The sequence below is a fragment of the Ochotona curzoniae genome, unplaced genomic scaffold (assembly GCF_017591425.1).
Source record: "Ochotona curzoniae isolate NIBS_2020 unplaced genomic scaffold, NIBS_Ocur_1.0 contig_1302, whole genome shotgun sequence".
NCBI lineage: Eukaryota > Metazoa > Chordata > Mammalia > Lagomorpha > Ochotonidae > Ochotona > Ochotona curzoniae.
This window is the reverse complement of record NW_024465035.1, coordinates 4874834-4901209: the sequence shown is the minus strand read 5'-3', so window position 1 is coordinate 4901209 and position 26376 is coordinate 4874834. Positions and strand designations below refer to the sequence as shown.

Sequence of the window (26376 nt, the reverse complement as noted above, 5' to 3'; positions counted from 1 at the left end):
ATGAATTTGGTGGTGGTGGGGGGTGGGGATGTGTGATACTATCTGAAACATGTCATTCAGGAGAAGTCAAACATTAATATGGTGATCAAGGCCTCAGCTGGAGCAGGTGCAGAGCCTGACTCTCACCCCCTCTCCCCAGTGCCAAAAATGCCAGCTCTGGGTGGTCCACTGTTCCATCCCTGGTGCCTGACACAGTTCTTGAGCTGGGACAGGTAGGTGCTCCATACAAGACAACAGACTCTTCTGACGAACAAATCAAGCAGGTTTCTAAGAAGCCAGTGCTGAGAAGCGGTGAAGGAGTTGAGAACGAGGCCCGAGGACCAGGACCATCAGCAACTCTGGGCACTTGTCAGGCTTTCTTCAGAAGTGCTGAGCCCAAGTCTGCACTGTGACAGAGTCCCCAGGAGACCAGCAGGGATGCTAAAGTGTACACAGCACTGTGCTTCCCAAACTTGGCCATCACTCGTGGAAGCGTTGTTAAAAGGATTTGTTTGAAGACAGAAAGGGCAAGGAAGAGGAAGACACACAAGAGAGAGATCTTCCTTCTGCTGGTTTACTTTCCAGTTAATTATCTTTTAAAACAGGCTTTTGTTTATTATATATATGTATATGCATATATATAATTTAAATTCAACCACTTTCATTTTATTCAAAAGGCAGAGAGAGACAGCCAGTCAGATCCCTCCCATCTGCTGACTTCTCCTGAAATGCTGAGAACTCACACATGGGAGGCAGCGACTCCAGCGTCCAAGCTACAGGCTCCCCAGTGTGCATCAGCAGGATGCAGGACCCCAAGTGACGCCAGCATGTAAGCCAGACACTGGCACGGGATGCGGGCGTCCCAACAGGCGCTCTCACACCGAGCCAAACACTCCCCTCTAAAATGATCTTACTCATTACCTTTGATCACATCCTGGAAATGTTCATTTCTAGCATTTAAAATGAATTCTTCCTAGAAATCTCTTAATTCTGCCTGTTTTTAATGTTTTATTTCTTGTCGCATGGAATCAGATCTGCTATTTGACCTGCTTCTTTGAGCATCTATCTGTCTGTCTGTCACTACTGCTCTCCCAACATCTCTCAGCCTGGGGAATTCAGAGGGAACAGATTTACTTTCCCGCAGTGCCAGAGGCTGGGCATCCGGGGTCAAGGCTCTGGCAGTCGGGATGTCTGCTGAGGATTCTCCTATCATCTAAAATGCAGCAGCTGGATGGGTTGCGACATCGTAGGAGAGGCAAACAGCTGGCCTGCAGCTCTGGTATCAGGATGCTGCTCTGTTCCCAACGGCTCTGCTCCCATGAGAGAACCACATGCTCAAGTGGGAGGGACCCAATCAGATCATAGCAGCCTCCCGGGCAGTGCCCAGCACCATGTGAGCACAGCTGCTTCTTCCTGGGTGGGGAACATGGGCAGGAGGGGTGGGATGCGTCTCTGTGCTCTGAAATTCGTAATCTGAAATACTTACAATTTGCTCATTTTATAGAAATAATGTTTATAAGACAGGTTTGTTTTGGAAAAACAGTTTTTAAACCCAGGAGTTTGTTTTTAGTAATACACACGTTCCATAAACTCTCTGAAGTATTGCTTTTTCTGATGTGATCAAAAATCTTATTTGTGATCAAAATCTTACTTGGACACAGCCTCAAATTTACAGATAAGCTGTAATAACAACAACATATTTATAGCTCCTGTTTTATGTCCATGTTTTTTGAACATTTGAGAGTAGGTAGTATATACCACAATGTTTTAGCACAAATATTTCAGTGCCTGTTTCTTACAAAAGTAAGAATTTCTCTTATATGAGCATAGTAAGAAGGGGTATCTTGAGTAATTAGACATTTACACATTAAAATCTCACGAAGGCCACAGGACTGTTTTGTCCTGGCGCATCTCAGTATCCACTTTTCTCTCCCGTTGTCCTGGCCCTTTGATTGTCCTTGGCCCTTCAACTTTTAAATTCTGGCACACATGTTTATTATCTGGTCTTCTGTGATGTAGGACCCTTACGGAGAACAAATCCCTTTGGTGGAACTGGCTGGTTGTCTTAGTGCTGGGCTGCTTCTCTGGGCGGGCCTTGTAATGAACTGGTGCTTAACTCAACGGCAGCTGAACCAGAGAAGCACGAGTCTCTTTGTAAGCAAAGTTGTGTCTACAATAGGCCTTGGGCACATTCCTAGGTTTGTGCATGCACTAAAGTCGACTTTGTCAACCAGCAGACCTTGGAAAGATTTTTCTCAAGCTTGGAGCAATGCACAGCAGACATTTGGACTAACTTGGCTAATCTAACTTGGATAACTTCATTAGTCTGAAAAGAATGAACAATGTGTGACCTGGCCGGCTGAGTTCTCCACAAGCATTTGAAAGCAGCAAAGAGTGAAGTTGAACCGGCAGCTCAGAACTCTGCCTGTCCACCAAGGAGTCGTCCCATTTCAGACTCCCAGGTGATTGCTACAGCAGAACACGGCTGGCCATCCTGGCCGGGGGTGTCCATGCTCTGAGAGCCCCCTGGCCCTCACGGGGCTACCCTGGGAGATGACACCCTGGAGCAGGCGTAGTAATACAGCTGAAGTTAAAGGAGAAAGGCCTGTGGCTGCAATGTCAGCTTTACACACAATTCCTAAAACTGCATCTGCCATTACTCAATGACACGTGCACGGGGAGAGCCTCTTCCTGAACTATGAACAAGCTGCCACGCGGTGACGCCTTTATAAAGCTCCTGAGGTGTCGCCCCAGGCAGCCTGGCAGCCTGGTGACCCACTTCTTTCTGCCCGGCATTAACAGACGTAACGGCCCTACCTCACCACTAAAGTGCTCCAGCACAAATCTATAAAAACAGGCTACGCAGCAAGTCCATCCCCCCTGCTATATTCCCTGCAGAAGGAGCAAGAAATTCAGGCATCACAGGCAGTAACGGTCATTCAGAGTAATGCAAATTCTACCACGTGAGAGACATCAGCCACGGGAAGGCACACGATGTAGCTGGCACGACAGCACACTGCCAGCTGGGAGACAATTCTGCCAGGCTCAGTGCCCTGGTAGTCAGCCCAGAGTGTCTGCGCTGACCAACAGGGACAGAGGCCTGCAGTTTTCACAGGAGAGCAGACCGAGTCCAGAAGTCCAGGTGAAAGATGCAGAGCAGACAGTGTCTCTGTGCGCTGGCCGAGGACAGCTGTCAAGGTCTGCTGAAAACAGGGGAGGCGCATTTTCTTACACAGGGCTTGCAGTTTGTCACTGGTAACCACTGCCAAGCATTCAGTAAGAAAATGCTTTATTTGAATGGCGCTGACTTATAGCAAGGCTCCCTACATCAAGACAAAGTCTAAAACAGTGAGTCCGGTTCAGCACAGATCAGGATCTCACAGCTGGGAAGTGAGTGGCCTCCACAGCTGTCTGATGGACCACCACGCAGCAGCAGGGGCCACTGGCATCTGGCTGCAGAGAGGCGAGCGCTGGGACTGTGCACTCCGTCAGAAGCCCTGATATGTCACCACTGCATGAATGTGTCTGAAATTAATAAAATGTTCAGGTCCCTTTAAGAGAAAACGTTCCCTAACCCAGACAGGCTGTGCCCTAGTCGCTACGGGGTTCACTACTGCTGTTCCACAGCCAGCCCTTCTCAAAGACAACTCTTCAAAGTTAAATGCATAATAAGCCTCTTGAGACAACATGGGAAACGGGCCGTAACAACGCATGAAGCGTCCACAAGCTACCGGTTCTTCCAAATCCATTCTACTTTGTTGCTTCAACGCGGTAATTTTTACGATCAGATGTAACTGTGGGTGAGTGACTGAGGCCCCTGACAAAGATGACAAGCTGGCACTTGCCGTGGCCGAGAAAGGGGGATGTAGTTACTTCCCTGGCTCTTCAAGGCTCCCTGTCTGTACCAGTTCGGCCACGCCCACTGGCATCAGGCAAACGTTATAGAAGGAGCACCGGGCTGGCACACGTCCTCGTCGTATAAATCTTCAGGCAGTTCCTCTCCATCTCCATCAGGGAAGTACGTAGGGAACGGCAGGTTTTTGCAGAAATCCTTATACGCAGGCAGATTCGAATCTCTGACCTGGAAGGGAAGAAAGCAACGTTCTTCCCATAAGTGCAACCGATTCAGCCGTCTAAACGTAGCCTGCTTCACCTAATCCACTACAAGCAGCCAGAAAAATCCGTCCCTGTTTTTTCAAATGTAAATAATACAAACATTACATATAATTTCTTAAATAAAAATATCTGACATGAATTATATAACTAAGCTCTAATAACTATTTTAAACTATTCAAAATGGCCAGTTTTTATTTTGGTAACAAATTTTTGAACTTGAGGTTTAAGACATTTAACATTTTTGACAGTCTTAACTTTAAGAGCACATAATAAACTCTTTTTGCTAAGGAAACCAGTTCACTTTTAGTAAAATAGCATCCTAACTGATAAAGACAGAATACTATTTAAATACTGTAAAGATAAAACTAAGGATTGAAGCAGCCATGTTAACCCTTTGTAGTCTAAAAAAACTCCAACTGTAAAAGAACATTTTCATACAGAGATTGTCATGATGTAAAATGCCACTTTTATTTTTGGTAAACATTACGGAGTTCCTTCATTCAGATATATATGTATATATATATATATTTTTACAAATACATGTAATTATATACAGAGTAAAATAAGGTATAATCACTTTGGCAATAAGAAATGAATAATTTAGCTGAAATAAACACACAGCTGCTAGGAACAGCTAACTACAGAAAAACACATCTATTTTAGTCTCTTGTTAAAAGTTTTCCAAAAAATTATCAGTTATTTGCCCAGGAGAAAATAAATTTGTTTAATTGTGTTTTTTTCCCCCTCCATTGCACTAATATTGGGTTGATGTTAACAACAACAAAAAAAGTCATAGTCTCTCTTCCCAGGAAGACCTTCTGACCCCAAAGCCAAACCTCTGTTTCTCGTTATGAAAGACAGTGATTCAGATAGCACGTTTCCAATTCTTTTAAGGATCTATTTTCACATATTTCGAGCATATATTCCTGGAATTCCCAAGGCATGCCTCCCGCCCACCTTTAGTGCTAACCACCGCCGGCGACAACCACGAACCGAGTTGTAGGAAGCATTTACTGAGATGAGTGGCAAATCTGAGCTGTGAGTGCTCCTGGTACTAAATGATGGATGACAGCGGGACGACCATGCCACTGTATCCACAGTGACAAGACTAGTGATGTGTAAATTACCCAGATGGTGTCCCAGATGCTGAAGGAGACCTGAGCTCAAGCAACAGTGCAGGTCAGCTAGGATTAGGATGCCAGCAGTACCAGCAACAGTATAGCTATAGCCACCTTTCTTATGAATTCTCTAATTCTACCCCACATATTTTTCATTCCTTAGTTAACAGAACTCTCTAAAACCTTGAGTATTCTTCTTTGGAAGAACAGAGGCATACTGACATTTTAGTAACAGTACATACTATTTTATATTCCTAGAGCCTTCTGCTTTACTGGCCCGACTCCGTCCATCACTCCCTAGCTGTATGAACACCATGCATGCTATTCCCACTTCAGTAAAGCTAAGAGGCAGGGGAAGGCACAGCTGGGCAGTGTACGCACCTTTACCAAGCTGTTTTTATGTCCGGGCACAGAGCCATTCACGTAGATTATATTGTGCTTGGTGTTTATTCTCCACACCTATGGCATAAGGAAACAAGAGTTTAAGAGTTATAAATCAAGGAATACGCTTCCATCACATACTACGTTTTCCGTGATCTGCGGTAACTTGTACAGAGAGTACATAAATATGTAACCTGCATGAGAATGACGCCCTGGGATCTGATGACCAGTTACAGCCCTGTCTACTTCTGAACAACCGTAGGTTCTTTTTCCGTGTGTTTCTGCTTTTACAACTTTTTCCTTTCTTATATACTACGTGTTGGCATCTTTATCTAATGGACTGTTACGCCTGACTGTAAAGTAAAACAACACATGACCCGGGAGGGGCTGGTGAGGTGGTATAGTACTTTAGTCCTCTGTCTGCAGCACAAGCATTCAGAGGCACCGGTTCGTGTCCCGGCTGCTCCAGTTCCCATCCAGCGCCTTGCAGTGGCCTGGGAAAACAGTGGAGGACGGTCCAAGGCCTTGGGACCCTGCACCCGCATGGGAGACTAGAAGAAGCTCCTGGTCAGCCTGGCTCAGCTCTGGCTGTTGGGCCGTTTGGGGAGTGAACCACTGGATGGAAAAATCTCTCTGTCTCCTCTCTACGTATGTGCCTTTGTAATAAAAAAATAAATCTTTGAAAAAATGACATGGTAAAACTTAGGAGGAAAAAGAGGAAGGTGGGCGGGGAATGAGGGCAGGAGGGAAGGAAGGGTGAGAAATATTGCAAAGCTTTTAAACTTGTACCATAAAATATGTGGTAGCTGCTCACTTTATATAAAACAAAACAAACAGCACACGAGGAAGTAAGGATTTACGAAGCCTGTAGATAACAGGGATGACTTACATTTTTTAAAAAAGATTTTTTTTTTTATTGGAAAGTCAGATTTACAGAGACAAGGAGGGCCAGACAGAAAGATCTTCCATTCACTGGTTCACTTCCCAAGTGTCCACAACACCCAGTGCACAGCCAATCTGAAGGCAGAAGCTAGAAGCTTCCCATGTGGGTGCAGGGTCCCAAGGCCTTGGACCGTCCTTGATGACTTTCCCAGGTCACAAGCAGGAAACTAGATGGGAAATGGAGCAGCCGGGATATGAACCAGCACCCATATGGGATCCTGGCACATACAAGGCAAGGACTTCGGCCACTAGGCTACTGTGTCAGGCCCATGGATGGACTTACTTCGTAAGAACGCTAACAACTACATCTTGTGGGAGTGACAGAAAACTGACAATACGGTCAGAATGACCTATGCATTCCATTAGGCTGTTGGCACTACTAAGTAATAATTAAAATTTTACTTTATTTTTAGGTTAGGATTAGTCTGCAACAACAAGTTGGAAAAACCACTACTCTGCAGGAACTGAAATCTAAAATAGATGGTTTGCAAACAAACTTCATGTGAAGAACAACTGTCAAAAATGACTCATCAAGAAATGGTACTGAGAAAACAAAATCCTCAGAGGGGAAAGCAAGTTTGATTATGCTTGTGTTTAATAGCAGCTCAGTGTTAAACACCATGCAAGCTGAAATCGCACACAACCGCAGTCAGCTGGTCTGGGCATCCAAGACGGGAGAGGAACGAAGTCATTCATGACAGCTGATCAGAGTCAAGTGGAATCAGGAGCGCAGGACCAGTGGGAGAGTGCTACCTGCAGGAGGGCCTGGGCGGCTGCCGAGGGAGATGAGCAGTGAGCTTGAGTCAGCGTGGGACGGCAGGACCCAGTCCCGGGGGCCAGGGCCTTTCTCCTGCCCTTGGACATCCCAGCCCCATCTCCAGCCTCTGGACCGAGCTGCCTGGGTCTGCAGCCTTCTGTCTCGATGAGCGCGGTGCCGACACCCAGGGACCCCAGGCTGTAGCCACACCGCAGGGGGACTCCTTGGCTCTCATCACCGTGTGATCCAAGCCTCCTAGAAAACCTCCTGGCCTCCCTCTGGGGAATCCTGACTAATACAATTTAATTATGTAAATGCAAAACACGTTTGCTGGTCAAGATTCATCAATAACGCGTAGGTAGCACAGAGCCAGGAGGAACGCCCATGAGACGGATCAGCGTCTCTGGTGTCACTCTTGTCAGCGACTGATTTTTTTCTCTGCTATCTACACTTTGAAACCCAAATCCACGCACATCAAAACACTACTTGTTTCACAAAAATTTTATTATAGAAGGTCCTGAGGATACAACCCATTTTCATCTAGGTATTTCATACAATTCTCAAGTTGGTGAAAAACAAATGTATCTTCTTTCAAATACAAATATAAATCTGTATTTTAAAGAATAAAAACAGCTCTGTGCTGCAGTCTCGGCAGTGTTTGCTTCCTGGGTTCTGCATCTCCTTCACCCCGACACGTCCCTGCACCCACACATCTCAAGTATTGCACAAGACAACCTGCTGTGCAGCTTCCCTCTCTGTGAGCAGCTCACACGTGGGGAGTTTTGGTTCATTCTTTCCTAATAATGCTGTGAATCTTACTATTATTTTTTAATACAACACTATTCTGTCAAAACTCTCCAGGTCACAGAGCACAGCACTTTACGACTCCCGGGTGCTAAGTGAAGCTGCAGAGTGCTGCACTTCTCCTGTGCCACAGCCACGAGCTCCATGCATCCTTCCCCTCAAAGTAACCGGGGACCCTTTAAAGCAGCCCTGCACACACACAGGAAACACAGACCCTGGTGCTTTGGCATTTACGTGCTGGACCTGCCCCCGAGAGCTCAGAAACCGACCTTCAGTCCGTACGCTGTCCTGTCCACGTTCCCCATCTGTCCAGGCATCTTTGTTCCAGGCCAGACTCTGGCAACATCCTAGGAGAGAGCAGTTAACGCTCTTCAGTGCCCCAGTTCCACACAGCACCTGCCCCGGCACACACACTGAGAACACACACGATCAACATCGTTCGTTTCCTCCCTACGTTCTGGGCTCCTGCAGGGCTAACTCTGGAGGAGGGTCGGGGAGGAGCTAGCTAGAGTGAGATGGAGTCACGTCTAGATATCCATCCTTTACACATGAGCCTGGCAAAACAAGTACAGTCTAAGAAAAATTCATAACAAGAGGATAACAACTGCCTCAAGATCCACTGACACTAAAGAAGAGGAAGGACACGCCCCCATCACATCACCAGTGAAAGAGAACAGGGCCCTGCTAGGGCCTCATCTGTCCATGTACTAACTGGGCTCTGGGTCCTGCACACTGCTGCGGGGAGCCCCTACTTTTGATCATTCCAGGACTGGGGGTCTGCTTAGCCCTGGTTGTTTCTACATTCTTGCCAACAGAGTGACAAAAGTTAGTTTAATAACACAATCTACTACATGTGCAATGAGTACATAGAAGTAGCTCCAATCTGTATTGCTATTATTATGAGTAAAACAGAAAATACTGCATTGTACTAAGGCTGTAAAGAATAAAAACTGTCTTAAGATCTTCATTCCGCCCCTCTCAGGGATAGTGCGCCTGAATTATCAATACTAGCGTCTTTTCACCAGGATACATTTTTGTTTATTTTTCTCTATCGTTTTTCACTGCAACACAGTAGTGTTCCTGACTGTATTCTTACAGCAAAAAGCAAATATGCAAAGTCTGACCTGTCATTTATGTGACTAATTTCAAAGTGGAAAATGCAGACGGAGGACACGATGGGAAAGTGGCCAAGCCCTGGGGACACGGGTCCTGCGAAGCCCTGGGGACACGGGTCCTGCGAAGCCCTGGGGACACGGGTCCTGCGAAGCCCTGGGGACACGGGTCCTGCGAAACCCTGGGGACACAGGTCCTGAGTGTCTGGCTCTGGAGGGTGACGGGACATGCCCCACAGTGACCAGTGCAGATTCGCCTGGGCCAGACTCCAGCATAGGACGTGTGCTGCGTGCGTGCGTTGAATGTGCAGCGCCCGGGCACACGAGCAGTCGCACTTACACCAGTTGAGATTGCGCCGGGTCTCCTGTGGGTTTTGGTTTGGCCGTGAGTAGCAGGCTGTCCTTTGAAGCCCCATCTTTTCATGACGCCTTGGAAACCTTTACCAATCCTGAAGAAAACCAACACTGGAATTTACATAATGAACAGGACAGAAAACATCCCTAGTGCTTTAACAAAGCGTCCTATGTAAATCATAACTAGCGAAGGCCACAGAGCAAAGGTGTGAACCAATACTGTCCTCTCTCCCCTGACACGCACACTCACAAGTCACTGCTGTGAAACGGTAACTCGGTGCTCTAAGACAACAGGGAAATGAGCACAGGGAGCTTTAGCATCGCACCACCTTGCCACAGCAGCACAGTAAAAGTTCTGCAAGTTCCACAGTACTCAGATATCCGGGCAGCCAGCCATCAGAGCCCCAAGACTCCTGCCCCCTTGCTCTCAAGCCCCTCCCCGAGTCTGGGTGCACCTGCTGACTTGCTTCTAACGCATACAATATAGTAAATCAGAATCAGAAGTCACTTCTGGGATTTTGTTCCACGGAGGCTACTGCCTGCTGGCTCCGCAGGAGGCTGACTGCCACCTTGGAAGGGGCCTTGTGCACAGGGCTGCGATGCGCACATGGCTCGAGCTCGGCGGTGCCCGTGGAGGCCGGGACATGCCCGCAGCCCTGGCTGAGGTGTGGTCTGAGAGCTTGCGAGGTTCGGGGCAGAGGCATCCAGGTAAGCTAGTCTAGGATCTGTCGTGATGGGAACTATGAGGTCACAGAACAGGCAGCAACAGATGAGCGGTACGATGGAACCCTGAGCTCTGTGCTCAACACGGCGGCACCACTGCAGTCACCAGACATCTCCTTAAAAAAAAAATTATTTTCGATGAAGAGACAGACTGCCAGTCAGTCAGATTTCTATCTAAAGGGCCACTCCTCAAATGCCCATGACAGTCAGGGTTGGGCTAGGTCAAGCCAGGAGACAGTAACTCAATCTAGGAGGCTGCTATGGCCTAGCACGTTAAGTCAGCATCTGTGAAGCCAGCATTCGATACGGGCACTGGCTATGGCCCAGCTGCTTCACTTCGCATCCAGCTCCCTGCGAGTGGCCTGGCAAAGACAGCTGTATGCCAAATACCTCACCCAGTGTTGTTTTTACATGAAGGGTTTTTTTTTAAATCTTTCACTAGATAATGACAATATAGGTTTTTTGTTTGTTTGTTTTTAAAGATTTACTTATTTGTTTTTTTGTGGGGGCGGGGAGAGGGCAAATCAGATTTACAAAAAGAAGGAGACAAAGATCTTCCATCCATTGTGACTGCACCGGCTGGAGCTGAGCCAATCTCAAGCCAGGAGCCAGGAGCTTCTTCCAGGTCTCCCATGTACTGCAGGGTGCCAAGGTTCATGTCACTCTCTAGCACTCTCCCAGGCCACAAGCAGGGAGCTAGATGGGAAGTGGAGCCGCCAGGACACAAACTGGAGCCCACATGGGATCCTGGCACTTGTAAGGTGAGGATTTAGCCATTGAGTCATCCTCCGGGTCTGTCAGTACAGTTTTAATATGATTTATTCAATATATAAATAATTCCCTAATCTGAATAAAGGCAGCCATTATTAAGTAAAAAGTGAATTGCCCAGACCACGTACAAAGAGGAAAAAACCCAAGAATACGAAACGAGGAATTTCTCACAAGGAATTCTCCGTACATTTAACAGAACATTACCAGGGAGCAATGGGCTGTAAAAGCCTGCATAAACAATACAAGTTTCAGATCAGCAAAGGGTGCAATGTAAACATTATTATAAATTATGTGTGAATCTAAAAGGGAAGTATTATCAAATTACAAATCAGGGTAAAAAATTATTTGTATATAAGTGATTTAAATGTAGTTTATAACACTTTCTTTACATTAATCAATTAAACAGCACTTTTGGCTTATATAATTCTGTTTCTGCCTTGTGAACTCAAAACACTGTTTATTCCTAATCAAGATTTAAAAATGGCATTTAATACATAATAAATGAAATGCCTCTCTATATAAAATTCTAAAAAGAAATTAAAGAAATTGATAATCAAATAGTTAACTAAAATTATGCTTCAGCAATTTAACAATTTGGAAAACCAAATGCTTCACAAATGAGGCTGGTGTTGTGGCTAATAGCTTGAGTGCCCACTGCTCCACTTCGGGTCCAGCTCCCTGCCAATGCACCTGGGAGACCAGAGGCAGAGGTCCCCAGGCCTGGGGAGGGGCACTCAGAAGCAGATCTGTACCTCTGCTTTTGGCCTGGCACACTCTGCCTGCTGTGCCCATTCAGGAGTGAACCAGTCCATGCAGGATTTCTCTCTCCCCCTCCCTCACTGTAACTCTGTCTTTCAAATAAACATTTTTTTTAAAGTTTGACAATTTACAAAAAACAAACAAACAAAACTCTAGAGTCATATGACTTCTACAATATGGTTTATACACACACAGAAAAGAGGGGTTGGGGTAGGGAAGGTGCTTGGTCTGGTGCTGTAGACAGGTGCACACCACACTGGAAGGCCTGTGTTAATCCCCAGCCTGCTCTGGGGTTAGTTTCCTGCTAATGGGAGCTCTGAGAGGCAACAAGAATGACCAACACTGCCGGTCTCTGCAGCCTATGTGGGAAAACACAGACTCCAGGCCCTATCATTCGCTCTAGCTAGAGTCTCGTCTAGGCATTGCAGGCAGCAGAGAACGAACCAACTGTGGCTCCCTACCGCCTCCTCCTCTCAGATAAACCAATTTTTAAATTTTAATTAGGTCTCCTTCATTTGAAAGAAGAAAAATTAATAAACAAGCAGAGGGAGCCCCTAAAGTGACATGCTTCTAAAATGCCAGCTTCAAACCTGGGTACTCTTGGTACAAAGTTTGCTAATAACTCCTTCCGAGTTCTCAAATGGAGTTTTCTCTTACTTGAAAAGATAGTGCAAGCACCAACAGAACACATGCCAGGTAAATTACAGAAGATAATTTAGCTTATTTTAGGAATAAATGATTATAAGATGAAAGTGCTAATTATCTGTTGGCTAATTACAGATGATTTTTTCAACCTAGCTCTAGCATACATCGTGTAGTTACACTCTATACCACGGGAACCTCTTCAATAAATAACCTTTAAGCGAAAGGATAAAACACAAATGACACGATGAATTACTGTCTTCACTGAGCCCGTGGAGAGGGCACACCTGTTCCCGGTGGCTCAGGTCCCTGCTATGGGTCCCCTCACTGCCACCCAACCGAAGAACACCGGGGAAATGCACCCATCCAGACTCAGCACACGGAAGCACATTTCAAACACTCCACATTCACATAACGTAACTAAACATGATACAGAACACAAACCTTTACCGACTTCAGGCACTGCGTGCTGCGCACCCTAAACTCTCCACCTTCAGACCCGTGCCATGGGAGCAGACGGGGTCCGCTCCTTCCGTCCTGCAGTTACCAGATGCCACACGGCGGGCATCTCTCTGTGCTATGGCTTGCTCTGACCACTTGATTTTGTAAATAAAGCTTTATTAGAATACAGCCATGTATATTCATTTACATACTGCAATGTTGTTTCAGAAATACCGAGCAGAGTAAGAACACACTCAGGAACCCTAACATGCACCACCTGCTCTCTGGGAACGTCTGTTGACTGCTGAAGCTATGACTACGCAGCTGGAGCTCCGCATTTGGCCTTCTAGAAGGAATCCTGACGCCTTCCCAGGCTGCAGATGTATCCACCACATCCGCAGGAAGTGCCTCGGCCACACACTGAGAAACAAGACCCGAGGTCTTTCTCTCCTTCTTAGCCACCAGATGGAAAGTCCTAACATGATCATCTCATCCACCTACCCCTGCTTTAAAAAAAGGGAGAAAAATACAGCAACATCAAAAACAATGAAACAGCAAACTAAACTATAACCCTAGGTAGTTCTTCAGTAAGCATCTCAGTGCACGGTATGAAAGGTGCTTAGAAATGGGTGGAATTTTCCTTTCCAAACCTGCCCATTCCCAGTCCCGGTCCCAGCGCATTGCTCCAGGATTTCTGTGAGCTAATCTTCATGCCTCTGTCTGCCTGCACCCTTCGCCCGAAAGCCCTTCTTACCGCACTGTCTTTGTAAAAGTGACAGGTGTCTAACGCAACATCACAAGAACTTCTTACAGCACACAACTTGATCATGACGACACGGTGTTTTAGATTCAACTGATCAAATGCTTTCAGTTTTAAAATTATAAAAAATTTCAACAGCCAAGAAGCGACAAGTTTTGAAGAAATCACACGAATGCAGGAGACTTCCTAGCTAGCTCACAACCTCCCCGATGGGCTTTCCACTCGTGAAGAACTAATACAACACACACATTTTTACTCTTTCATGATAACTTCTCATTTCAATAATCACTGATTTTACCACTCACTTTCATCTCCACGCACTCCAGAGGCAGAACATCCCACTAAAGACAGTTTAAGTCGTAATAATAACAACAAAGCACACGCAGCACGTTGAAGCATTCCACATCAGAATCATGAATGAGACAGGAGGAGACAAAAGGCAAACGTGCCGGGAGGACCTACGTTTTGGCTGTGACGTCCACGTACTGTCCTGGGCGGAAGTGAGCAGCATACAGGGGCGTGCCTTGTGAAGAGAAGAGGCAGTCAGGGGACCATGCACAGAGCTGCCCTCAGACAGCCGCCCCCACCCAGGAGCCTCTGCGCAAGCGCTCTCAGACACAGGGACTCTCTCTGCGGTTCCAAGCATTGAAAGAACCAATGGCATGACTCAACAAGCTTGTCCTTAACTGGCATGTGATGCTGGACTGGACCGGGCACCCAGACCCCCGCCGTGGCCATGTTCCTCCAAGGAGGCCCAGCCATGCTAACAGAGACCAAGACAGCCTAGTCCTGCAGGGATTACACAGGCCTGATGATTCGTGGCTGTTTCAGTGAATGATAACACACTGAATTAAGATGTACTTCCTATTTTACATAAGAAAAACAACAACAACAGAATAACCAAACCACGTTGCGGCTCAATTAGGAAGCGTATCACTTGAACTCGGGTACCAGAAGACTATGGTGGAATAGGACACCTGTATGAAGCCCTGTTACGGTTCAGACTAATGTGGAACTTGTCATCACACCAACAAAATCCAGTTCTCCTGGAATGTACCCAGATCCTGAAGACAGCACAAAAACCTACTACTATGATATACTTAATTATATATAGAAACACAAAGCTTGTATTCAAATTAAATCTTACTTTAAATGTACTTGAGAATGTCACTTAAAGTTAACACTGGGGTCAGCATCCTGGCATAGTAGGTTAAACCTCTGCTTGCAGTGCCAGCATCCCATATGGGCACCTGTTCAAGTCATCGCTGCTCCATTTCTGATCCAGCCTCATACTTGTGGCCTGGGAAGGCAGTAGAGGATGGTCCAAGTCCTTCGGCCCCTGCACCCATGGGAGACACGGAAGAAATTCCTGGCTTCTGTTGGCCACTTGGGAAGTGAACCAGCAGATGAAAGATCTTTCTTTTTGTGTCTCTCCTTTTCTAACTCAGCCTTTCAAATTAAAAAAAAGTTAAAATTATTTTTCTTCCATATAAATTTGATACTAGCATATGTGAAAACTATTCGGTTTGACAATTAACATTTATAAAGTACTTACAAATACGTATGGATAGAAGTGCGTAACCATGAATCATGGTCTCTGATCTTAAGAAACTTACTATTGAACTGAAGAACCACATTAACTTCATCAAGAGGGAGATTTTTTTTCTAAAGCAAGGACTCGCTGCAGCAGAGTATGCAGTTCAGAGCTGCTTCTAGTTAACGTATTCAGTACAGACAGCCAGGTGCAGTGGGACTTCAGGGGCAGTCTCCCCCAGACCCGGACGGGCACGCTGTTTGCACCTCGCCTGTGCGCCTCAACACGCAACACTGCAATTGTAAGCGCATACAGCTGTGATCTGCCAACCAAAATATTACCACGAAGCTAGAGTGGAGACTGTAAAATACCTCGTTTCTCTGAAATTGAATGGCTTAAACCGCTGAGCCCTGACCATTTCTGACCACTAAACAACGATTCTATGTGTTGAGCTAGAACAAAAGTCAGTATCAAAAACCTTATTATTTCAGATTTACAAATGTGTTCATGGGTTAAAACCAAAATATTTTAAAACAAACTCTGTGAATTCAAAATAGAACATACACATTATAAACCATTCTAAAACACAGTGCCCTAAGCACTTGGCCTAATTTTTATACTATTCCATTGACGTCACTTTCAAGATTCAAAACCTCAAAGTATTGACTGTCCGCTTGCTAGAACTCACACTCAAGAACCAGAGGGCTTTTCTGAAATTCAGAAACATCCAAATGTTATTGTTTTGTGATCGGAACCAATATGAACAATAATCAGATAAAATCTTTAGAATATTGAAGCAAGAATTTTGACACTGGGGTGCTACTTTAGCCAGTATTTCTCAAGTTCCTGTGAAAGTTAGTTGGCTTTCCCTTACTGCAAAACAGGCAATCTCAAATTTTCAAGTCAGCACATTTATCCAGAATGGCTTTTTCAAATGTGAAACTCTCTCTACATTGAAAACAAAAGCTTTCCTCCCTCTGTTATGGAAAACAAAGAGTTTCCCACGGTTTTTCCACTGAGAAAAAGACAGTCCTATTTGTTCCTAGTGATTAAATCAGATGCAGTTTTATATTTAACCGTGTTTGGGAGTTTGTATTGTGCATTCATCGTTATTGAAAGGGCTGACATTAAACACACTTCAGAGCCGGGTATTTCATTCCCTCCGCTCCCGACCTCAGGTTACCTGGCTTGATTACAGCATTATCTGTGACATGGAAGATTTTGACTTTCTGCTTTGGTGGCAAGCCAAGTTCTCGGTAAAACTCCAATATTGAGGCAGGTTTCTAGGAGAAAAACAGCACATGTAAGTGACACATTACACAGGAAAGCAGAGGCTGAATGCCCAGAGATCCAGACCAAGTTACGGAGAGCTCAGAGAACAAACCAAAGCCCACTCCACTCCTCTGCAGAAGAGCAAGCTTTGCTTTCCTTTGACTGCGGGGAGGTGAGGATTTTTTGGTCCACTCCACCTGTGTGAACAACCTGACTGCTCAGGCTCCGTTCCTTACAGCACCGCGAGCATATCCGCCCTATCAGAGGGGAGACACAGTGCAGTGGAGGACCTGTGCCCCACGCACATGCGAACAGCAACACTAAGCACAGGAAAGCAACTCGGTCTATTCTGAGAAGGCAAGACAGAGAGGAAGACCGTCCGTGCTCTGGTTCACCCCCAAGTGGCCACGCCGGCTGGAGCTGAGCCAGTCCAAAGTCAGGAACAACTTCTGGGTCTTCTGCACGAGTGCAGGGTCCCAAGGCATCAGGCCAGCGTCTGCTTCTTTCCCAGGCCACAGGCAGGGAGCTGTGTGGAAAGAGGAGCAGCCAGGACATGAACCAGCACTCATGGTGCCCATATGGGATCCCGGAGTTTGAAAGGGGAGCATTAACCAGTTGAGCCATTGCACCGGGATCTGGAGCACCCTTTTCTTATCCATAATTCCCTGCCTGTTCTAGCCATAAAGGAAGCACCTGCAGAGCCAAGGGGCTGAGGTGCTCTATATGGCTGCATACCCGTGTCAGCTCATACAACCCATACTGCCCTCTTGGTCTATAATTCAGCCCCACACTGCTCCTCCAAAGCTTATTAAAATATCAAAGTTCTAGTTATATCTCCTGACCATCCTTGCCGGGCACACTGCTCCTCTGTCTATACTGTCCCTTTTCTCTGCCTGCAGGAAACTTCAGCTAGCTGTCAATTTCCATTTAAAATGTACACCGTCAGAACTCCTTACGATTTCTCTAACAAGAAGTCTTTCAATGACCTGAAATCGGGTGGCACTGGCATGTGAGCAGAGGATGCTCGCCTCTGGCTCAGGCCGTCAGCCACAGAACCTCCCTGAGCAGCAATGCTGCAGCGCTCATGCTTCCCGGGGGCGGCTGGTCCCTCCCAGTCTCCCAGGAGTCCCGTTCCCTCTGCAGGGCTGCACCCCAAACTCCAGTCAGCCTCTCTGGCTGCCAGCTGCACGCGCCGAGCTCAGCATGCCCTGGCCAGGACACCTTTTTTCATCACCTCACTCTCCTTTCCTCCCAAGACAAACACAAACGTTTCTACTACAAGGTGTGGCCCTTAAAATTATTTTCCTGACATATCACATTCAGATTTATCAAATTTTAGAAGAATTTCAAATTTAATTTTGACTTGCACGTATTCCATTTGGTGATTTAAGAAGCACATTATTTCATTACCATTAGTTTTTAAGTATACTAGGAAGTTCCTAAGAAAAATGACTTACAGTTTTAGCGCTATAAAACAGACAAGAAAATCCTAACCGCAGTTACTTTAGACTAAAACAGAGAAAATCAAGGTACTACATGTACTTACATTCTTTCAGGTTTACTAAACTTGAACATTTTAGCTTTTTTTTCTATTTAAAGTCAACATGTTATAAAATTAATAAGCTCTCAGACATGATAAAAGCAAAACGTTTAAGTTAGGATTCTACCAGGAGCAGTGTAACTGGTTATTTTTTCCCCCTTTCCTTCTTAAACTTCCAAATAAATGATTTCAAGAAGCAATTTCCAATACTGACAGCACTGTCACACTCGGCTAACCCCTGGCTGAGGCTGCGTGTCCCCCTCCAAGCTCTCTGGAATCACCCTTCCCACAACGAAAACGCTGCTCTGCTCCAAGGTGAGCTGACTTCATCAACTTGCTTACTCTAAAACACATCAGCTTTTACTTAAAATAGCAAAGCCAAAGTAGTCTCATTTCTTGGAGACAAATTCTTTCACAGATTAAAAAGAAATCACAATTCTAGGGCTCCTTAGGAGGACTTAGCCGATGACGTAAGTGCTCAACTATCTGACAGTCGGTACTGACGGGCCTCACTGAGGAAGCGGGCCTGTGACTCATCCACCCGCGGCCCCCTGCGCTCCTACACGCCTTAGCCTTTCAAACACAACTATGCTTCTTATAGACAAGTGAGCAAATGCTGACGTGAAGAGGGTCAAACTCCACAGTTCATGAAAACTGGCCAGGCGACTGCAGTGCGCCGCATGTTCACCAAAGGCAATCAAATACAACATGCTCAGGCCAGGGCTGTGGCACAGTGGGTCAAACAGCTACCTGTCATGCTAGCATGCCATGTGGTGTACACCTGAAGTCCCAGCTGCTCCACTTCCCATCCAGCTCTCTGCTAAAGCACGTGGGAAGGCAGCAGCGATGGCCCAGGTGCCTGGGTCCCTGTATCCAGGAAGGAGACCTAGAAGAAGCTCCTGGCTCCTGGGTTTGGTCTGGCCCAGCCTCAAATGTGGCAAAGTCACTTGGGGAATGAACTAGCAGATGGAGACCTCTCTCTGTCTCTCCCTCTTTAATTCTTTCCAAAAAAAAAAATTATCTTTTTAAAAATGTTTTTAAAAAAAAGAATACACTGAAAAGAAAAATGTGTGGACCACAGTCTTGGGAAAAGTACAGTTTTAACTATTGTAACTTGGTTGGCTACTCTAACACTGTTAGTGTGCTTGCAAAGTTTTACACATAACAAATTTCATCACTAAGTAAAACAGAATAACAAACCGCACTTTGAAGCACTCTGTTCCAATTTTTGGTTTTTCTTGAAAATTAAAATATTCAGAGAACCAACGTCAAACTTTCAGAACTGGGAGAGAATTACGGATAAGAAAAGGATGTTCTAGATCGTGGTGCAATGGCTCGTGTCCTGGCTGCTCCTCTTTCCACACAGCTCCCTGCCTGTGGCCTGGGAAAGAAGCAGACGCTGGCCTGATGCCTTGGGACCCTGCACTCGTGCAGAAGACCCAGAAGTTGTTCCTGACTCTGGACTGGCTCAGCTCCAGCCGGCGTGGCCACTTGGGGGTGAACCAGAGCACGGAAGATGCTTCTCTCCTCTCTGTAACTCTGCCTTCCCAATTAAAATAAATGTCTTTAAAAGGAAGCACTGTTCACAGATCCACTGGAGCAGAATAAACTATCCAATAAAATGCCTGATTTACAAATACAAAGGCATAAAGTCATGGATTTTAAAAACTGGCAATAAAAATTAAAATGACAAAACTAGTCATTAAAAAACAAAGTCTAATCAGATTAGAAAACAGCAGCATTTGTCAAACTAAAGAGTCACATGGAGGCTGGTACACAGACTCATTTTTAAAGTTCAATTATTTAACAGCTATTTAAAAGTTTTCACAATTATGTCACTGTGCTTTTAATTGCTGTGGAATTACTTGAAACCTCATTTGTTAGTCAATAAACTGTCAAGAATTGGCACCAAGACAGATGTTGCTACAGAGCTTTAATAGAAAACAAACGGACCATGGCACCATCATTACGGAAAAACAGCCTCTAATCTGTGTGCCGCAGGGCCGGGCATCAGGCTTCAAGCTCCCAGCTACCACCTAGGGACCAGCCACAGCTCTCAACTGCGTAGAGGCCAGCCAGCCTGGGTCTCCTCTGGAACCCGCACGCACAGCTCTCCTTGCAGACCCCTCTCCTTGTAGCTTTTCATCTGACAGGCTCAGCATCGACCCAGCGTGTGCAGAAATCACTCCATCCTGTGTTCTTTCACCACCACGCGTGCACACATACACATACATACACACACACACACACACACACACACACACACACACACACAATGAGGTTTTCTTCAACCCTCCCCTAGCCGCCTAAAAACAACCTCTGAAAGTACTCCTTCTACCAGATTCTTCAATTTTAGTTCACCAAGAAACCAATCTGGTCCCATTACTGTCCTGGTCAAAGAACCGAGAACTCTGAAGTCTCAGCACCTCCCCATTCTACATGACTGCCCGGTCCCCGCACTGCTCTCCCTGCAGCCTGTCCCACAGCGCAAGGTGCAGCCACATTCCGCTGCCATGCCTCCAGCACGCCCGACCTAGCAGGTCTCATCTCCGGCCTCCCCCGGTTGTCAGCCCGCTGGATTCCTAACACTGCAGCACATGGCTGACTCCCCAGTACACTTCCCCGCCAGACTACGTTCATGAGGGGTGCATATCAAGACAGTTTCAAAGGTAAGGCTGTGGGGACTGTCACTCTGCTCTGCCCAGTGGGTGGCCCTGGGCAAGTTTATGCTTCAGTCTCAGAGCATGAAAAGGTCATACAGGGAATGTAAGCACAGGTTTAGATGCCTAGTAGCTAGTGAGTGATCACTAACAGTTAACCAGGACAAGGAAATGAATCTATGGCTAGACACCAAACACAGGTTAATTTTGACAGATGGAGTGGGAGTTGTATTCTGTGTGTTAATTTCATAAAAAATTTACAAGTTGATCTAGTAAGCCTAAAGATGATCATTATTCATTATCATCACCATTTCTAGCAAGGTTTTCCCTGGTTTTAGTCATTCAATAGAAGATATTGCTCAAATTTAAAAAACCAACTCAATATTCCATTAGCATTCCCCTTAGGAAAAACAATTAAAACTGGCGTGGACGGTGTCCCTGGGACTGAGAGCTTCTAACACACAGACTCAGTCTGCATATGCTCTTGGTGTCAAGTGTCGGGACAACTTTCCACAGAGAAATGGAAACAAACACAAACGACAGAATTACTACTGAGAACCTGCCGTGTTCCAGGCCAACTGAATAAACGCATCTCTCCCTGTGACAAACCTATTAGACACAGATGCACAAACGCTACAGCCTCAGGAGGTCCAGGGGCTCACTCCAGCTAGGGAGGTCCACTCCAGCTGGGGAGGACTGGACCCCACACAAGTGTCTCCCACTCCTACATAAGCAGCCCTGCTGGACTGCCTCCCCCAGCAGCTCCCTCATGGACAGACATGGCTTGATGGCTAAGCCACATTCTCAGCACACAGAGGCACGGAGAGCTGAAAGCAACGGAATGCGCCATTCCAGAAACGGAAGTACAGCCTTACCCGGAAGCGAGACACAGTTTTTCCTCCTACAGTCAGGGCTGCCATTCTTCCATTATGGTTTTCCTTTGAAGTGTATTTTAGGACATGACAGTCCTGTACCTAAAAAACAAAACAAAACAAAACACACACACTAAAATGAGCTCATGTCCAGGTAGGCTTTAACATTACACAGCAGGCACACGGGGGCCCTGGCACAATCAGGAACTCTACAATCCCTTATCAACTGCCTCACACCACGAAGGAAACTATGCAACATAAATGCACAACACGCTGGGTGTTTACAAACACAGCGCACCTGCAGCTGAATTCTCAGGCCCTGCCTTCTCGCCTGAGCGCATGGCTTCTCAGAGCACCCAGATAAGCAACAGCAGCACCCCAAAAACCTGAGATTTTTAAATTATGAATCAAGCTGGTAGAGCTATGAGAAGTCAGGTTATACGTTTTCCACTACCCCAATTATGCCAACACTGGCGCCAGCAGGCTACTGCCCACACGAGAGTCAGAACATTACTGATTCCAGCAGAAGTTAACATTTTCAATGTCCAACCTAATCCTTTTGTTGACCATAACTGTTTCCAGGACACAGATACTGTCCGTGGAAGCCTGCACACGCATGCTGGCACGCACACAGAGCACCCGACGTCCTTGTTTCTTTCTCACCTGGAGAAGCGTCGCCACATGCCTGCGACCATCCTTGGTCCATAAGGGCATCATGCCCAGCTTCAGCGCGATCAGGCCGACCCTGGAAGAACCTGGCAATCAAAGCAAAGCAGCATTCACCACCTGTGTGCACCTGCTGACACGACAGCCATCTTCCCAGGACAGCCCCCCGCCGCTAAGCTATCGGCAGGAAAAGAAACTTGTCTCCCACAGATCCAAGTGCCATCAGTCACACCTGGCATAACACACAGGTGGTTAGTAAGTCTCTGTGAAACCATCAAATACAAGGGCACTACACAAAATACACTGTGCTGTGGTTTTAAAATACTGGTAAAGATAAATTCATTGCTGCGTTTTCTTAGTTTCAGTTTACATCAACCGCACTAATCAGGAAGCAGCTGCCGCTCACAGTCTTAACAGGTGAGCCACAAGTAGCCATGGTGCTCCATGCGAGTGTCAGTTCCCCACAGGATGTTGGGCTTTGCTGCAGACACTGGCCAAGCCATTCCCCTGGGATGGGCTGTTGGCTGCTACACGGAGGCCACACATTCAAGAGGAAAGACTTTGTTCCTTCTGGTCTGGCCACAGGCGGATTTCATGTATTTTTTTTTTAAGATTTATTACTATTATTATGTTACCAGAAATGAGATATACAGAGTGAAGCAGACAGAGGCCTTCCATCTGCTGGTTTACTCCCCAAGTGGCCACAATGGCTAGAGCTAAGCTGATCTAAAGCCAGGAGCCTGGAGCTTCTTTCCGGGTCTCGCACATGAGTACAGGGTCCCAAGACTTTGGGCTGTTCTTGACTGCTTTCCCAGGCCACAAGCAGGGAGCTGGATGGGAAGTAGAGAATTCCAGACATGAACTGGTGCCCATATGGGATCCAAGTTGATGCAAGGCGAGGATTTAGCTACTAGTTTACTGCACCAGGCCCTGGATCTCACGTCTTAACAGGCACAGCCAATTTCAAGGATCTGCCTAGCCAGTGTAAAACTCTACAGAATCCCAAATGACACATCCGCACAGCACACTACAATTCTGCCAGACTCTTCCATCCTCTCTCCCCTGATGGAAAACGAATTCAACTGTAGGAAACAATGAATGTGGAATGGCTCTCCTTGCTTCTACAAAACACCACCCCGAGGTCTTTAGGATCAATATTTATTAAACAGTCGGAGAGGCTGAAAAATAAACTTACAAACCAATCCTCTCTGCTCCCCACAAACACCGTGAGGACATGAAAAACAAATTCAGGAGATAAACCTCTCAGTCCTGATCTTCCACGACCAACCTCAGTGTAACCAGAGAATTCATGCAATGCCACCCACCCACCTGGTTCCCAAGGATGCAGAGGCCAGGGCTCGTCTTTGAGGGGACACAGTTTACTGGCCAGCTGGGCTTTATCTTCATCAGACACGAACTGCTTAACGAATGGGACGTTTTCTTCTGAAAGATGTTCGTCCCACCACGTGCCACTCTTGCCATGGAGACTACGAACAAAACTCCACACATGTGTTCTGTGCAAAAGAAAAAAGAAAGAGAAATCAACTACAGCTCAAAGGGTTCCTGGGCCCACAGTAGGGAAAGAAGGTCTGGGGACCAGAAAGCAAGCCAGGACCTTAGCAAGCTGGAATATGTACAATTTTTTTCCCTGATATTTCTTACACTAATAATTGGGTTCCTGTTTTAACAATGAATGACGCGTCACACTGGACGAAGAGGTTTTCATCTTCTCCACTGGGACAGACAGATTTCTCACACCCAAGTGGCTGGGGGGACTGAAGCCTCAATTTTCTCCCTCAAGCACTGGGCAGTAGTAGTTTGCACATGTGACGCTCTAGGAGCTGCAGCGTCTAACACGGAGAGCGGAGCTTTCCGTTAGAGTTCCTAAGAAAAAAAAATTCTGCCTCTTGTGAATACATGAGGCATCAATTTTCCCACACCATTTCAAAGGCTCTCCCAGCACACCCTCGTTAGTTAGCATGCTCTTGGTTCTTGCATTCCTGAGCACAGCTTTCCTTCCTGCACTCAGGACTCGTGTCCCGTGCCCCACTGCCCGCTTCTCACCCCCCACGCACCTGCTCCCCTCCTGCGGGGCTTCAGCCATGACCCGCGACCCTGCACCCCACTGCCCGCCTCTCACCCCCCACGCAGCTGCTCCCCACCTGCCCAGGACCCGCGACCCTGCACCCCACTGCCCGCCTCTCACCCCCCACGCAGCTGCTCCACACCTGCCCAGGACCCGCGTCCCTGCACCCCACTGCCCGCCTCTCACCCCCACGCACCTGCTCCCCTCCCGCGGGGCCACAGCCAGACTGCCTGCCCGCGCCAGCAGCCGCCCAGCCCGCATGGCGCGGCCCCGGCTCCGAGCGCCTCGCGGCTGTCCCCTCGGGGTGAGCCCACAGCACGCGCCCGCGTCCGCCTCGGTGCCACCCGCACGGCCGCCCTGTCCGTCCTCCGCCGGCCTCCAGCACCGGAAGAAAGAGGTCCGGCGACGCACTTCCGGTCCCGTTAGCAACGCGTTCCGGGCAGGGTGATAAGCACCCAGCATTCGAGTTCCGCCTCTAAGAAGGGTCCCTCTTGGGGTCCCAGGTGGGCGAGGAGGGGAGACGGGCTCACCTCTCCAGGGGTGAGCAGTGCGAGTGCTGAAGACTGAGGCGACCGCGAGACAGGATTCCAGAAGCTAGGAAAGGGAAAATAATGCTTTTTAACTAGTGCCCGCGGTGTGGCAGCTCAAAGTGCAAGGCAATCCTTGATACCATGGTCGTGATCAATCCTCAAACTTTTTCTGAAAGGAGATTGTTTTTATGTTGTAGATGAGGGAATGTGCCTTCATGGGAGGAACATGTCTTACGCTATAAGCCAGTGGAAACAATGCTACTACTGCCAAAGCCTAGCACTTGCTGTGTTTGCTATAGCAGTTGTACTCAGTGCTGTGGGAACCCATGAGCCCGAGAACACAGTGGAACACCTGAAAAGAGGCTTCAGCCTGGCTCCCCTGGCCACTAGGCTCTGTGGGAAGACTCTCTTTGTATGTATAGATAGATGCACATATGTACTATATATATATATTTATTACTGGGTTACTGTAACTCACCCTTTCAATTAAAAAAAAACAAGAATGGTTTTTAACGAAATCTTTATATTGGAGACAGGAAAATCAAAGTAAGGTTAGGAATAAAATTCATTTTAAAACAGAGCAAGTAAGAAACAATAGTCGCTTGGCAGCAATGGTGTGTGTTTCAGTATGATCTGTTAGAAATACTGTTTGATATTATAAATGTAGCATTTTATTGAAAATGTCATTCTCACTCCCTTAGTCTGTTTTTTTTTTTTCACGTAATCTTTTGTAACAGCCCCATAATGATCGCTTGTATACTCAGAAACTAGCATAGAGATGATATAACTTCAATGAGGTTGATCAGCTGGCACATGCTGGGCCAAGAGTTAGATCTTGGTGGTGTGACCACAGACCCCCTGCTTTCAGACACTTTGCTTCTTTGGTTCTCTACGTAAATCTGAAAGTATTTCCAGAAAAATTTCACAGAAAGCAGAATTAAAAGATACATTTATTTTGGTACAAAACTTCTGAAATCCATGGAAATTCAGGATCTTCAGAAAGTTCATAGAAAATGGAATTTATAAAAATTCTGAATGGATTTCAAAATTTTTACACCAAAGTAAATTTGTCTTTGCCTTTCCCACAAGGTTCGTGAATTGCCTTCATCTGTTACCACTCTTGGAACTAGAGAGGAAATTGTTAAGGAAACATGTAACATGCCTGTGCCATGGGCAGGTTTGGTAGTGGGACTGTGTTCACTCCTGAATCTAAATAAGCTTGTGCCTAATATGAAGCTATGCCATGGGACTTCTAAGACCAGATCACAAAAGGTAATATCATTTCCATTCTATTTACAAAGCTCTTTCTCTACTTCTGGGCAGCCATACTCTCCCATCAAGGAATAATGACGATGTTCCCTCCTCTCTGGTCATGGCCAAGTACTTTGCACACACAGCTCTACTTTGGCACTGACCTTGTGTCTGTCCTGCCTCCTTTGTCCTTTGTCTACACTGAGAATTCGTCAAAGACCGAGGTCTTCTGTCTCAACACGTTAGAGTCAAAGCAAAACAGCTGAGGGATGGCAGGTTTCTAAGTCAGGCTGGTTTAGAATTGGG

General features: G+C 46.5%; 1 protein-coding gene across 1 annotated transcript; it reads right to left on the bottom strand.

The window, feature by feature from the left end:
* Positions 1-2849: 2849 nt before the first annotated feature.
* MRPL3 (mitochondrial ribosomal protein L3) lies at positions 2850-24648 on the bottom strand. The gene is made up of 10 exons (XM_040962904.1): positions 24486-24648; positions 23533-23717; positions 22201-22292; positions 21541-21639; positions 16377-16476; positions 14122-14182; positions 9550-9658; positions 8367-8444; positions 5595-5672; positions 2850-4060 (listed from the first exon to the last, which is right to left on the bottom strand). Exons 1-10 carry the CDS (start codon positions 24548-24550, stop codon positions 3908-3910), a joined length of 1020 nt encoding a protein of 339 aa, XP_040818838.1. The 5' UTR covers positions 24551-24648; the 3' UTR covers positions 2850-3907.
* Positions 24649-26376: the final 1728 nt, after the last annotated feature.